This window comes from Lonchura striata, chromosome 1, assembly GCF_050655825.1.
Source record: "Lonchura striata isolate lonStrDom1 chromosome 1, ASM5065582v1, whole genome shotgun sequence".
NCBI lineage: Eukaryota > Metazoa > Chordata > Aves > Passeriformes > Estrildidae > Lonchura > Lonchura striata.
Genome location: NC_140703.1, coordinates 19,252,071 through 19,267,705, shown reverse-complemented (window position 1 = coordinate 19,267,705; position 15,635 = coordinate 19,252,071). Strand labels below are relative to the sequence as shown.

At 41.0% G+C, this 15,635-nt stretch overlaps 1 protein-coding gene across 7 annotated transcripts in view; it reads left to right on the top strand.

Moving 5' to 3' along the window:
- FCHSD2 (FCH and double SH3 domains 2) overlaps nt 1-15,635 on the top strand; it is a 121,455-nt gene that overhangs the window by 86,845 nt on the left and 18,975 nt on the right. For 4 of the 7 annotated variants that reach the window (XM_021550114.4, XM_085590620.1, XM_085590651.1 and 1 more), the window contains 5 exons: nt 1,940-2,062; nt 6,161-6,256; nt 7,291-7,362; nt 14,689-14,805; nt 15,474-15,578. In XM_021550114.4, coding sequence (XP_021405789.2) covers nt 1,940-2,062; nt 6,161-6,256; nt 7,291-7,362; nt 14,689-14,805; nt 15,474-15,578 — 513 coding nt within the window. The remainder of the gene's footprint in view (nt 1-1,939; nt 2,063-6,160; nt 6,257-7,290; nt 7,363-14,688; nt 14,806-15,473; nt 15,579-15,635) is intronic. The other 3 variants (XM_021550115.4, XM_085590634.1, XM_085590645.1) reach the window with 1 other exon arrangement.

Here is a 15,635-nt window from a genome sequence, read left to right as displayed (position 1 = left end):
TCTAGATTTGCTGCTGGGAATTTCCTGATGTTTTCCTCACTTGGCTCTGAGCTGGTATTACATAACTCTTGAAATAAGGATTTTTTAAAATTCTGTGTAACAGAGTGTTTGGTGGAGCTGGCACCAGCCCAGCCTGAATGAACCCCTGAGTGAACCAGCTACAGTGTGGGGGCTTGGAAGGAATTCCCAGTTTGCCACTGGTTTGTCATAATGGCTTCCTGATGGCCACAGAACTACTAAGTTTGAGGTTGCACTTGGGACGTGGAGGATGAAGAAAATAGTGTAGTGTGAAGTGGATTTAGGATATCAGAGTTTGGATGTGAGAATTCCAGTCCCACCATGTAGCTATTGGACACAGAGTACACAGAAGGTTGGTAAGTTTAAAAGAGAAAAAGAGCAAATTTTATTTCTGGCTTAACAATATATAGAATTCTAGTAGTGACAGTGGATTGGAGGATGAAATTGCTACTTCTCCAACCACACTGGTCAAACCAACAGTCCATCAATTCTCTCTTCCCACAAAGAAGAATGCAAACCAATCATTATTTACTTGAACAGTGTGTGAGAACTCCAGTAGAAATATGTAAACATCAGAAGGCATAGAAAACTCTTAAAATAACTTTAAAACTTTCAAAAGAACTATAAAAGGAAACTTAACACTTCTGAAAATCAGGGCAACACCACCATTTGATGATCTCCTCAAAGCATCCCTCACTGAAGGTGGCTGCGTGCTACTGGGAAAACTTTGCAGAAGGAAGTTATTTTCTGTTCTTCTGAACTTCTGAGGGATTTCTTAAAACCATGCACTGGTTTGGGTTGGAAGGGACCTAAAAGCCTATCCATTTCCACCTCTGTAATGGGCAGGGACACCTTCCACTATCCCAGGTTACTCGGAGCTCTGTCTGACACTTCCAGGATTTGTCTGATTTATTGCGTCTGTTCATCTCACCTTAAACGTTGGGCTTGATTTTTAAGGGGCAGAAACTATTCCTTAAATCTCGCACAATTTCACTCTTTCCTCCCCCCTCAAGTTTTTGAAACTATTTAAATAGTCAAATACAATTTTCTAGAGAAACACATTCTTGAGTCTGTTGAAATGGAGTGTGTGCAGTTTCCACGAATACACTGTTTAAATGGGTATCTGTGAAATATGACCTATTTAAAAATCTATATCACATATATTTAAATACATCCTGAGTTAACTATTTAAATGACATTGTCAATCACTTGCAAAGTCGTATTTAACACAGAACTTGTGTAACCTGCTCTGTGTGATGTGACTGTACAGCTCTGCTCACAACAGAGCTTTGGGGTTTGAACTTGGCTGTCACTGCTACGTTTGGGATAAATTTGTGTTACTTATTTGTTATTTCTGTGCACAAAAGAAAGTGAAGTGGCAGCTATTGATCAGCTGTTTTTGATAAGCAAACAGCTGGGGACAGGTCCCATCCAGATGTTGAGTGTCCTGGCACCACTCCCTGAGGAATACTGTGGTTGGCAGCACCCCGTGGCCTGGCACCTATGGGTGTGTGTTGCTTGCCCTCAGTGACACCCCTGAGCATTGTCCCTTCTGCAGAGCTGCTCTGCCCCGGACACAGCTGGATGGAGATGCCGGGATGTTGTTGCAGTGCTGTGTGCTGCCATCTAATGGGAGCCCAGCACTGTCATTCCTCCTGCCAGGAGTGAGGGGTTTTCTAGGTCCCTTCCCACCCAAACCAGTCTGGGGCTGTGATTGTATCAAAATGCAATTTAAGTTCCTTTTCACTTGAACAGTCTTACTCAAGGTTTGTGCTTCTTGCACTTCTCTCTGTCTACTCCTCACAGGTGTAAATCTGCTAAAAAAAATGGTGTGAGCATCTTGCAAGTCCCAGGGTGATAAATTGTATACAGAGCTGCTTCCTTTTTTTCCTGATTTTCTTTATTTCTTTCCCTCATGCAGGCTCTTGATGGAAATATATATGATCACCTTAAGGATTATTTAATGGCATTCAGCAGGACTGAACTAGAGACATGCCAAGCTGTACAAAACACTTTCCAGTTTTTACTGGAGACTTCCAGCAGGGTAAGTTTGAACTGAATGATGCTTTGTAACTGAATCATTGCAGCATGGACAAATCCCCAGGCCCTGAGATTTGCTTCCAAAATCATGACAAAACTGAAAGGTTGTTATTTTTGGTTACTCCTGAGTGGTGTTAAGTTAAAAGGCAGCAGATAGATTTCCTGGGGAGAATTTTTCCTCCAGCACCAAGACTCCCTTCTCCTGAGTGCATCTGTATCCAGAGGTGCTGTGTTCTTCTCACCCTGCATATTTCGGAGGGGAAATTGCAGCTGAGGGTTCTTCAGGGTGTAATCTGGAGCAAAGCCCCAGGAAACTGCTTGGATCATTCCTTAATAATTGCCTGTCAACTTAAAATCCAAGCTTTTATGCTGTTTTCTCCCAGGAATTAAGAGTGGCAAACACAGCAAACAAATTAGAGCCCTGTCATAGACGTGGTTTGTTTGTTTTGTCGAGCAGCCAGACTGAGAGAGGCGTGATCGCTTCCAGGGTAATTTTGATACTTAAATAATTCATCTGCTGGGCTAAAAAAGGGGAAAAAAAATGTCATTGAGCTCAGAAAAAGCTGCTTTGGTGCAGTCATAATATTCCTTTCTACATTTACCTTACCCACCCACCCAGAAACAGAGCTCATTCACACAGAGATCTGGAGCAAAAGCATATTTAACACATTCCTTATTTACCTCCAAGCAAGGGATCTCACACCTTCAGAGATCTGAAGTGAGGGTATGAAAAATGGGCTTCACCCTCAGCTTTGAATTTACTTGGCAGCAACTGTAAAAATAATCAAAACACCATTTTCTCTTCAGTTGTAGAAGGACTTTCAATAATTTACCTTGGGGTGTATTATTCAGGTCTGCTTCAAATACCTTCCCCAGAAATGCTGGCTTGGAATCTTTCAGTTAAACAGGCTTCAGTATAATGCCTGCATAATTAATTTTTCACTGTTGTATCAGATCCTTTGTGTTCAGAATACTCATAGAGCTGCCTGGTTGGGACTTTGATCCAATTCTAAACTTCCATATCCAAACATTTCCTTGGAGCAGGAATCCTTTCCTCAGGTATTTGTGTGTGCTGAGGTTGGGGTGGTTCAGAGAGCTCCAGGTCTGGCTGATTTTACACAACCACAGAGTCAGGCTGTGTGTGTGAGTTGTGTTTGTGCTTTACTCTGCGGGCACAGTGCCTGGAGAAGGGACAGAAGTGTAAATCCAGCTGGCAGGTCTGAACAAGGCTTTTACAGCTGGTTTCTACAACTCCGTTTGCTTCTCCCCTTGTGCTTCAGGAATGTGGGGAAGAAAAATTTGTGTTGTTTTGCTGCTGAAGATGTGTGCTTTGCTCTGAATACATTGACTGGTGGATTTTTCCACAAGTTTTGCTTATCCTTTCTTTCCATAACAGGTTGCAGTAATCAGCCCCCCCCCCAAAAAAAAAGAACCCAGGAAAAGACATTTTCTCTCCACCAAAACCCATCCCTGTCTTTCAAAAGCAGCTTGAGTTGTTAAACATGTAATAAATTTGTTAGCAATTTAGAATAAACCTGTCATCAAAGCAAAGGTTTTAAATATTTATTGGGGGTTTTGAATGCTTCATCTGTTCTTTGTTAGTTTGCAGTACGAGCTTGTCAGGCTCTGCTTGGAAGAGACACTCTAGGTCATTGGGAGGAATATTTTTGCTCTTCCATCTGAGCTACATTTCTGTTTGGAGGATGGAATTAAATTGTATTTCCTTTAGGAGGACACAAGTTGCTTCCCACAGGGGCCAGGGATGGCTCCTTGGATGGGCAGGGCTGTCTGACACCTCATGTGATGCAGATTGAGGGAAACAGCTAAAAACCAGATTTTGTGTATAAAATGCAGGTTTTTCATAGTTTTTTCATTGTTTTTGGAGCTTTGGAGATGTTATTAGTCCTGGGCCAGGGTGGCCATTGTCATTCTTCTGACACTGGAATGGGAACACTGACCCCAAAGGAGGCAGGGATGGATGGGATTTTGGGAAGGAATTGTTCCCTGTAAGGTGGGCAGACTCTGGCACGGGTGCCCAGAGCAGCCATGGCTGCCCCTGGATCCCTGAAAGTGCCCAAGGTCAGGTTAGAAAGGGCTTGGAGCACCCAACCCACTGGGATAGTGGAAGGGACTTTGTCCCTGCCCATGGCAGGGGGTGGAATGGGATGATTTTTAGGTCCCTTCCCACCCAAACCAGTCTGGGGCTGTGATTGTATCAAAATGCAATTTCAGTTCTTTTCACTTGAACAGTGTTCAAATATTCAAGATTTGTACTTCTTGCACTTCTCTTTTGGAAAAAAAAAATCTGATTTTCTTTGGAACATTTTCTGAAATTCCATTTGCTGTTTTGAGTAACATTTCCATCAGGTTTCTGGTAAGAGGGCAAATAATTTCCTTTATCTCATCTCTGACTGTGCCTTGGTTCTGCATATGGGATATATTTAATGTTTGATTTCAGGTCTGCTGTTACCTGTCAGTTGACATTGACTTCAGAAAGAAACTGTGTAAGAACATTGATTTAATTACTGAATAACAGGAAATCTATTTGGAAAATTTGCAGCTTAATCCCAAGGATACAGTGTTGCTTTGGATTATTTTTATTCTTTTTTTATCAATTGTCCAATATTTTGTGCAAATGCAGGATTTCATGTGCTGGGCTTGCACATCCTCCCAGTCCTCCTGTTCTGATAACAGTTGCTTTCATTTTTGACCATTTATTTTGGGTTTGAGGGGAAATTTCCTAGGAGTGCTGCTGGAAAAATGAGTTTTCTGCATTGAACTGAATTGCTTGGGAGTCAGATTTCTGTGGGGAAAGCACATTAAAAATATCTGTGAAGGTTTTCACATCATCAGTAACTTCATTTTGGGTTTTTTTTTCCTAATTGAAGTTAAAATAGCTCCACATATTTGGCATGGCCCAGGGTTGTGTGCTACAGTCAGTGTTCACATGGATCTAAAGGACCATGTGAAAAAGCTATTCAATGGAATAGCTGCTTAAATTAAATTATTTTGATACTAGATCAGTGCTGAGCATCCTCTGAAGCTGCAGATGTTTCCTTCGTTAGTATTTTCTGAATTTCTATTTCTGGGAATTCATGATGCAAATCCCTGTCTGTTTTCTCCCCATTCGAGTGTGTTTATGTTCAACTGCTCAAATTGGAGCAGTAATTATGTACTTTTCTGGTTTAGATGAGTGTATTATTGGCCCTGGAGGACTATTTACTTTCTTTAACTGGAGATTAATTTTTTACAGTTCAGTATTTCAGCAACACAAGCATCAACATTTTGCTGCATTAGAGAACAAGTTTTATTTCCCATTGTCCACGAAGCACAGAGTTCTTGGTCATGCACAATGCTGCTATTTCTGGATAAATACCATCTTTATTATCTCCTTTGTACATGTAAACCCCCAGTTTGGTAATAAATTGATATAATTTTGATGCATTTCCATCAATTGAGGCAGTGAATGCTCTCTAAGAGTTCTTCAACCAGTGATCCTATTTTTTCATCTTGCAATCACTGGGTATTTCTTTGTAAATCTGTGTAAATTGTGACATAAGAGGTTTGTTTAGGGATCTGTGTCATGCTGCCTGAAACGTATCATTAAGCAAATTTGGGAGCTGAAGGAGTTTTGCTTCAGCAAAATGAAAGCTTGGAGAGTTTTTTCTGAAAGCAATTTAATAAAGAGAGATGAAGTTTGTAGCTGATTTTGGATGCATTATTCCAAATAAATCTTCTCATCTCCCACAATTAATAATTTCTGCCAAATTAAGACTTCTCATCTCAAGAAAGAGCAGTGCACAGGAAATTACCCACAAGAGGAGGGAAAAATATTTATGGCAGTGACACCACAGGGTGTCTATTCAATAGCTGGTGGTTTTCCCCTCATTTTGTAGGTAAATGGCAGGGGTAATTTAGGTCCTCGTCACCCCCTGTGTGTCATGCCAGTACCTCTCAACAACTCAGGTCCTCAGTTCCCTGCTGGTGCACCCAAGCTTCTGCTGCAGGTTTCATCTCAGTTGGAAACTGTGCTGGTTTTGCTCTCCAGCTGTTTTTCAGTTCACAAAACAAGGAGTCTAAATAAACTTTTTTCTTTCCTCAGGTGGTGCGGGATTACAATCTCCAGCTGTTCTTACAGGAGAACTCTGTGTTCCACAAACCTCAGCCTTTCCAGTTCCAGCCCAGTGACAGTGACACTGTAAGAGCCCTGTGAATCCCTGCAGTTACTTGATCTTGCTCTATTTTAAAGCAGATTGTTCTAAATGGGGAAGAGAATCACTGGTATCCCAGTCTGGTTTAACCTCGTGCTCTTATTTTTGGGAAAGAAAGGGAGAGTGGCCTGGTTGCAGGAGGTGGGTGATGGCAAAAAAAGCATCAAGCAGACTCTACATCATCCACAAAAGAGCAGAATCTTTTTTTGGCTTCCAGATTGTGACTAAGAGTCCTCTGTTTCACTGCTTTCAACTTAATTCCTACTAAATTTCCTTGCCTTTTTATCCTGCTGGTGAGGTTCTCATAATTTTCACTAATACTAGGTTACAACTGTGCCAAATAAAATTGCTCAAGGAATACTTAGAGATACATAGAGTTACTAAAAATAATACTGTTAGAACACTGAATTCCAAAATAATATAAAAAAATCTTATCTTGGTTTCTGTGTTGCTTCCAAAGCAATCATTAATGACATTTGAAGTGGGTAAATCAGAGTATGTAAGCGCATTTCCAAACAGCACCTTGATTAAAGTGGATTCTTGATGTCCCATTGACATTACTGATGTTATTTTAAGAAACAGCTATTTAAAATAAGTTTGTATCTTTAAAGCATATAAACTTGTTCTGACTTGAATTCTTTATTGAACTGACTTGGGCAGTCGTGATCTGCGTTCAAGTGATTCAGATCAAGACCTGCATAAGGGTGATTTTCCCAGGCACCCTGTCATCTCTGGCTGGCTCTCCTTTGTATTTCCCTTTTATCAAACTCTGATTTTGATTTTTATTCCAGAAAGAGTCAGTTATTCCCATAAATAAATGTTTGGACAGTGCTCTTGGGTGGGATTGTTGGGGTGTCTGTGCAGGACTGGATAATGCTGATGGGTCCCTTCCAACTTAGGATATTCTGTGATAAATTTTAGGTTGTTCTTGATAACAGTGAGCAGAATCTTTCTGAGTCTTTGCTCTGCCTCTCTAACCTGTGCTGCTGTGTTCTCATCCCTGTGCACTCCCTGCATCCAGAGTTTTAATGCAGTTCAGCTGGTGGAGATTGAGCCCTCACCTGTCAGTGCTATGAGAATGACCATAGCAGAGGTACCTGGGGGTGTTTCTGGTCAGCCCTGTGTTATCCCTGTGCATGTGGGATGCTGAATTTACACTCTGGACAGGTGGCAACAGAATGCACAATCTCTATATATATAAAACAGAAAAGGGGAAAAAAAAAAAAAAAAAAAAAGCTTTTTTCACAATGAGACTTCAAGGAGGAAAAAATCAATTTAAGGGTGTTATTCGTGGGGAGTAGCTTCACATTTCTCCTGTGTTCTTGGACAGGGTTCGTAATTGATACTCTAATCTGCTGGGGCATGAATTAAAATTTCCCAGCTCAAGGCAGTGCTGTGTGTATTGGTTGCTGCTCCTGTGTGAGAGGGAAAGGTCTGAGAGCTGCAGGCTCTGAGTGTGCCCTGGTGAAGTGCAGCCTCGCTGCTGATTTCATTTGGCTCTTTTTCCAGAGGGCCAGGAGAGCTGGAAGTCACTCCCAGGAACCTCTGCAGTGTGAGGAGTGCCAGGGTTCTGTGCCATGGCACTTGTGGGAGCTCACGGGGTCCACGTGTGCTGCCGGTGCTGCCTTGCTCCGGGAATTTTTGGGAAGCAATGAATGGGTCCTTCATGTCTCACTTCCTCACTCCTTTGCTTGGCCAATCCTCTTGGGCTGCAGAATTCCTGCATTTCCTCAGTGCACTGCAGCTTTTTAATCTTCAGCTGCTTAGGCTGTAACCAGCTTTGCCCAAAATAATTCAGTTATTCTTCTTTAGGATCCATCTAGCTCAGCTGACAGGATCCTACCGGGGCAATCCCATTTTTAATCAATAAGTACAAGGGAATGAAGGCTCTTGCTCAGGCTTTTGAATTGGTCAGAAATTGGATGTTTTCTAATTGATGGAGCAACATTTTAATTGCAGGAGAACAATTACCAAGCATTCTTTTGCCACATGTTCTGTTTCTAGATGTTTTGCAGAGGTTTCTCAGTTGGCTTTTAATTTCTGTGGGTTGTGCATGATAATTTTCACACCAAGGACTGTAAGAAAAAAGTAGAGTCATAAATACATCTCATCACAAGTTTAATATGAACCTTTTCCAAGAACAAGTTGTGGGCTCTCTTTGGGCTGATCCACTGGGACTGGGCTCAAAATTCAGAGTATTTAAGTATTACTGGAATGGAGTTGTGAGGGCTGTAGGCAGGAAGAATGCTGTAAACAATATGGATATGGAGCTCTGAATGGAGAGATCTGAATTCTGGTGGAAATTGCACTTTTTCATGGTTCATCCCAAACTTCTGATTTATTACCAGGATTTCTATGTAATTATTGAGTCAGAGACAGCCCAGTTTGCTTCCAAAATGATCCCAACATGCACAGTCAGAGCCTGCAAAAGGGTCTGTTCCTAAGAAAGGAAGGAATGAAGCAATTTTCCATCAACTTCCAGGAGTTTTGATCCCAAAAACCCCAGTTGCTCTAGGCAACTTTTGAGTGCCCACCAAGAGAAAACCACTTCAAAATGTTTTACATCAATCAGGTATTCTCCTTTATCTAAAAAAATCTGGTTTGAGCTGGAATTTAATCAGTTGTTCATATTACTAAATTACTTAGATGATTTCATTGTCTTAGTTCATTTTGATGAACATAAATTCTTGATTTAAAAAAAAAGTTTTCTGAAAAATCCCTGAAACAAACCACTTACCCTTGAAGAAATGGTTTGTTTTAAAAATACTCAGAAAGAAATGATTGATCAGTTGCTAGCAAACTGTAATCCTCTTCAGAAATGAATTCCCAACATGGATTTATAAACAGCAAAGCAGAGAATGGAAAAGAATCTTTTAAAACACCTTTATCCTGCCAAGGAAATCCAGTCAGCACATCTTCCACAGAAGCTGCTGTGATACTCCAATTTAATCATGCCCCATCCTCCCACAAGGAAAGGGATATTGATGAATTCCACAGAAATCCTGTGGAAAAGGCTGCCCTGTGCTCACAGATAAGCCACGAGAACAGGGCAGAAGAGAAAGGAAATTGGGCAGCTATTCTCAGTTTCTTGCTTGGGAAAGCTGCTTTTTCCTTGATCCCAGGGTTATCATGTGAGAAGAGGAGGCAGGTGACACAAAAGTGTCCCTGGAACAGGAGGAGAAGAGTCCTGAAAAGCTGACGTTTCATTTTTGGGGTATTTTTCCTGTTTTTTATTCATTGTTTCCTCAGAGAACATGAGGACAAGCTGTGTCCCAGCTCATTTCTCCCACAGCTTCTTGACATGAAAATAATCTTATTTTCCCCTCTCTTAATTTGCACAAAAACACCTCAGGAAGTTCAGGGGAAAGTTTTGCAGTTTCCCCCTAAGTAACTTGGCTGTTTTATTGGTAGATTGTGAAGATAAAAATGAATTTTCCTTCACTCTCAGAAGAACATCTTGGAATTCCTCAGCATCTTCTGTGGAGGAATTTTATACAAGTTGCATAAAAAGGGCCCATATTTCTATATTTGCTGTGGTCTGTATATTTAACACCAGAACAGACTAGGTTTAAGTACAACTTTCTTGAAGTTAAACCTAAAAAAAAAAAAAAAAAATCATTTAATTTGATCAACCTTTTAATACTGGAACAGACTGGTTCTAAGTATAACCTTTTTGAGGCTAAATATATATTACAAAGGTGTAATTATTCAATTTTATTCAGTTTTAGGAATTCTTTTTGATGAGAATTACAGCTATTCAGGTAAAGAAATGATCAGTGGGTGTGAGTGGGCAAAGCTCTGCCTTCCTTCTGTGACTTGACCCATCTTGTGCCTGTCTAAAACTGAATTTATTTAATCCCTCTCACCCCATTTGTACTCAAAATAAGATCTGAGATCTGATATTTATATTTGAGGTTGATAGTGAAGAAAAAGGAAAGTTTAGGGTCTGCTGGGAATTTAACTTAGGTTGAATGTGAGGATTACTTCTGATTTTCTCTTAAGTATAATGAGCTGAAATTGGCTTCCAACCTAATGGATTTATTTTAATTTTCACCACCTAATTTTAATTTAAAGATCTCACAGAATTCTTTGGCTTTTAGCAGTCAGGAAACAAAATTTAAGCAAAACTCTCAGTATTTTCTAACGATTAAAATCAAAGAGCAAAAGTTGCACTTGAAAGAAGTAGTGGCCACTTCAGAACTACAAATTTGTTTATACTGCATTGAAAATAGCCACTAAATTAATTTTTCTGGGTCAAACTTCATTTTAAAAGTATCTTTTTTTTTTGCCTTTGTTTACCTAATGAGGGCAATTTTTCCGTATTTCTAGTTCTAATAGATTTTTTGAAAAATTGGCTGGGAATGCAGCTGCTGTGAGGGCTGAGGCAAATGAGGATAATTATGAGGGTGAGAATAGAAGTAAATGAACAAAAATACTCTGCAGTCTAATTTCAAGATTAATTTCAATGAGAACAAAAAAAAAACCCTTCAAAATAAATAAGATTAAAATTTATTTTAATAAAAGGGTTGTGCTTTTCATCTCTTGTATGCAACAAAATTCTTAATACAGAAACACCAAGGCCTAGGAGTAACAAAGCTTTGTAGCTTTGTTGATCAGTGATATTTAATAAAAATCAATACTTTTAAGATTCTAGACTTCCAAAACAAAAACAAAAAAACCCCAAAACCCAAATCAAAACCCAAAAAACCAAAACAAACAGAACATCCCTGCCCAGCCCAATGTTCCTTTTCTTCTGCAGCCTCCTCATCAATTTATTAATTTATATAATATTGTCTAGTATTAATTATATATTATAAATTTGTTAGTTTAAAAAGTAGCATGTAGTTCTATAAAGCAGCAATGATAGGTTGATTTGGATTTAGCCTTATTGTAACATACATGTGATAATAATAATTGGATTTAAGCCTTTTTTTTTTTTTTTTATTCTGAGGGTGGAAAAAAAATCCCCTTTATGCAAAAAAATGAGAATTTTTAAAGATGAAGAGTGTCCAGTTTGAAATGTTGGAAATTGAGTGAAATATGAGTCAGCCCCAGCTCACTCTTGGCTAAATTAAAATTAAATTAATTCAGCAATAAGAGACTGAAAGGAGCCCCTAGGTTGGCTCACAATTTTCTCAGAACTGCTGAGTTCAGCAGTGAGTTGTGTGAAAAATGTAATGTGTGTTCCTTCCTCCTCCCCAGAGCATTGCTCTGCAGCATTGGCATGGAAATGTCTTGTTTTCACCTCCTTTTAAAATAAATGCCTGGTTTTTAGCTGTGTTTTCTGTCGGTGCTTTGCATGCAATAAATGTTCCCTGCCTTTTGCCTTGCTAGAAGTGAACTTTTTTAGGCTTCAGCCACAAAAATAAGGAACTTTGAGGCTCAAGAGCTGATTTTTTTTTTTTTTTTTTTTTACTTTCGAGACAGCACTGTGCCATCTGCATCCAGATATAACCAGATAAATAAGAATATAGGCTGAATTTGGCCTGTTGGGAGGCAAATCCTGCACCTGCACCAACATTTCAGCCCAAAACGAAGAAGTGACATTTGGCTGCAGCCTGAATGCTTTTGTTAATTTAAGAAGCAGCATTGCTGCCCCTAAGCTTTTTAGCTGCCTGGAGCCATCCAGAATTTTGTGTTTGGTTTACTGATGGAATTTTTAGCACTAAACGCTGTTTTTGTTGTAACCCAAGCCCTGAGGGAACAGCAGAGTGTCCATCTATGTTTAGCTCAGGTTTTTTAGCTCTCCCTTCATTCCCTGGCCACTCAGAGCAGGTTTGGTTTCCCTCTCTTTTTGGGAAAGGTTAAATTGAGGCATTCCAGGCCTGAAAACACTTCAGCTTCATGGAAGAAATCAGGATCAGACCCTTCAGTTCCTCCACCTTCTTCCCTGCAATTTGGACTTTAATGTCCGCAGCAGATAAATCTGGTTTAGCTCCTTTCTTCTCACCTATTTTTATGGCAGCTGGGTTTTCATTTTCTTGATGTTCCTGTCCAGTCTGTCTTTCCCTAAGGCTACAGAATTAAGGCTTTTCATTGCCACGGTTTTATTTTGTTTTATTTTTAGACCTTTAAGGAAGGGAGAGTTCTGCCTGGGTGCAACACTGCTTCATAAATAACTAATAAAAGTCTGATCCTACAAAATTCCGTTTTTTTTTTAGTAGACCTTAAAGAGTGACCACAAAGTGCACATTCATTTTTCTGGTCAAGTGCTTTTGATAAATATACTAAAACCAAAATCACACTTGGGGTAATGGAGAAGATTATCAAGTGACTGAGAAGTCAGGATTCTTTCCATATGAAAATGAGCTGCTGAGTAGGAGCAAGAGCAGTAGGAGCACTGAAAATATGTTATGGGCTGTTTTCACTCTCAGATGTTTGATAGGGAAGAGGGAATGTCAAAGATTCTGCTCAGATTTAGGCTCAGGTGGAGGCTGTGGAAGAAGTTGTGTGATGAACTGGGAAAAAACTGAGGTGAAATGTTGTCTTAAGGATTGGATGTGTCTAAATAAATCCATGTGTTGTCTTCTCCAGGTTTACAATAGGATAGCTTAACAGAGGTAATGAAAGAAGTCAGTAATGAATGAATATGATTCTTTAGATACACCTCAATAAAAGCCAATTTAGTAATTAAATTGAGGGGATAGGTGAAGAGATCCTCACCTGAAGCTTCACCTTCCTACCTGATCATTCCAGTGCTGGCCCTGTGCCTGTACCTCTCTTCTTCCTCTTCTGAGCTGCTCCACACCTTGCCTGACAATTCCCTGTGCTTGGAAAAGAACTTTGGCTGGCATTTCATACACTCAGAATAAAGACCAGGTTCAGTTTTGGCAAAGAACTTCACTGAACAAATAATGAGCTGAACCAATTTGCTTCTTTTTCAATTATATCCCCTGATAGTCTGTCAACCAAAGTTAGTATTTTTGTGTCTTCCATGAGGACAGTGTAATATAAAGGCCAGAAAAATCTGTTTTTCAGAATGACTTCAGTTTGCCTCCTGGTGTCTCTTGGTTTTACCCCAGTCTGTGCCAAGTGCTGGTGTAGATGATTAAACTCTCATCCTTCCTCGACACAAATCATTCCACTTTTCCTCTAAAATACCTGATAACAGCATCTCTTCTTCTGCAACAGCTGGAGGCTTCCCAGCTACCATGAAAATAATTCCATGTCTTTCTCCTCTCTTACCCTTTCCTGATGGCTAACGTTGGATTTCTCCTGCCTAAACAACCTTTTCATCCTTCTGGGCTTTTTCTCTAGTTTCAAACTGCACCTGATAAAGAAAAATGGTGTCATTTGAGCCACACAGAGTGAGAAATTTGTGACACAGGCATTTCTTTCACACTACAACATCTCTGTGCGTATTCTCCCTTCTTGAGTCAGTTTATAAGGGATTTTTTTTTGGTTGATCTCAAAGGCTGGGCAGGATTATGTCAGGACTTGTGGTAAAAAGGAATGCAGAGGGGTTGTGGATTGCAGTGACTAGATCAGGAAAAAAAAAAGTCATAGGGACTAGTGGAGATTGGAAGGGATCTCTGGAGTTTGTCTGGCCCAGAGCTGGTTCTCCAGGACTGTATCCAGCTGGCTTTTGGATATCTTCAGAGATGGAAGATGGTTCTGTGACTCTGTTACAAATGGAAATGATGGAAAGATTGTGAATTATTTCAGTAATTCTGTACTGGGAAATGTTCCTATTCTGTTCAGCCTGTAGACAGCAGAGTACTATTTCATCTTGCTTTAGTTGGAACTTCTTGAGTGGGACAGTTTTACTTTTTGTCGTTGACACAACAAAAGCAGGAGTAAGATAGAACAATATAAAAAACATGATTGGAAATTTCAGTCTCTGTTTTGCAGACACAAACATATTTGGACAGAAACTGCTGTGCTGTGCTAAAATATTTGATGGCTTTGTGGTTTGATCACAATTTACAAAGAATGAGCCCCTTGGTCACACTAAACCTTTCATCTTTAGGAAGGAATTGTTCCCCATGAGGGTGGGCAGGCCCTGGTACAGGGTGCCCAGAGAAGCTGTGGCTGCTCCATCCCTGGAAGTGTCCAAGGCCAGGTTGGACAGGACTTGGAGCATCTTGGGACAGGGGAAGGTGTCCCTGCCCATGGGGTGGGGCTGGATGGGCTTTTAAAGTCCCTTCCATCCCAAACCATTTCATGATTCCATGATCTTTGCTTCCTATAATGCCTTTTTACTTTGGGAATTGAATTCTTGTGAACTTTTGGCTTTGGAGTTGCCTTCCCACAACCTGGTCCCATCCCAAAGTTCACCAGGAGGTTCTTGTCACGCTTCCTTGTTTTGTAAGAAACAAGACCCCAGGCTGATAAATGTAACACCGAGTTACCCTATAGGCAAGCACAGAGGTAGCCCGGGGTCTGGGCCATCCTGCCTCATCCTTGTTGCCCGTTGCAGAGCCGCCAGCTGGAATCGGAGACGGGAACAACCGAGGAGCACAGCTTGAACAAGGAGGCGCGGAAATGGGCGACGCGGGTGGCCCGCGAGCACAAGAACATCGTGCACAGCCAGAGGGTAGGTCTGGGAAAAGCACATCCCTTGGGACAGCAGCAGCTGCCAGCACCAGGGACTCACCTGGGGCATGGGTGTCAAAAGTCTGTTCCACACCGGGAAAATCCGTGAGGAATTGGCTGTTAAATCTAATGCGAAGAGGTAAAATTAGATGTGAATTGATAAATTTATTTCTGTGGCTGTGGCTCAGCTCTGAAGGGCCAAGAGCTGTGTTTGGGCATCTGGCAGCTGGGTTTTGGAATGTGTTGAATGTGTCTTTTAGGAGGGAGAATAAAGACAAAACTTCTTGCTCTTCCCCCAAAAAATCCAGCCACGAAGGAGTCTGCTGTGCTTTCACCCTGCCCAGTTTCCTGGTCATCCATATAATTCCAACCCATGAGCACAGCATCAGCTGGAGAAAAAGAACATCCAGAATGCTCTGACATCTCTGGGAAGGCTCCAGGGAGACCTCAGTACCCCTTCCAGTGCCTAAAGGGGCTCCAAGACAGCTGGAGAGGGACTTGGGATAAGAGGTGGACACAGGGAATGGCCAAAGCATTAGAGTCATCACCTTTTCTTTCCTGGGATGGACCTTTGTCAGCCAACCCCAGCATCCAGGCAGTAACTGATTGTCACAAATACCTGTCTTTGGCATCTTCTGCACCTGTGGTGTGTTTCCTTGTTCCTGGCAGACCCTGGAAGAGCTGGAGTGCCACGGGCCCGTGATGTCTGAGCAAACCCGAGCGGAGCTGGAGCAGAAAATAGACGAAGCCAGGGAGAGCATTCGCAAGGCTGAGGTAAAAAGGAAAATCTTTTGGCATTTTCACTTCCTTCCCACAGGTAGATCTTTGTTA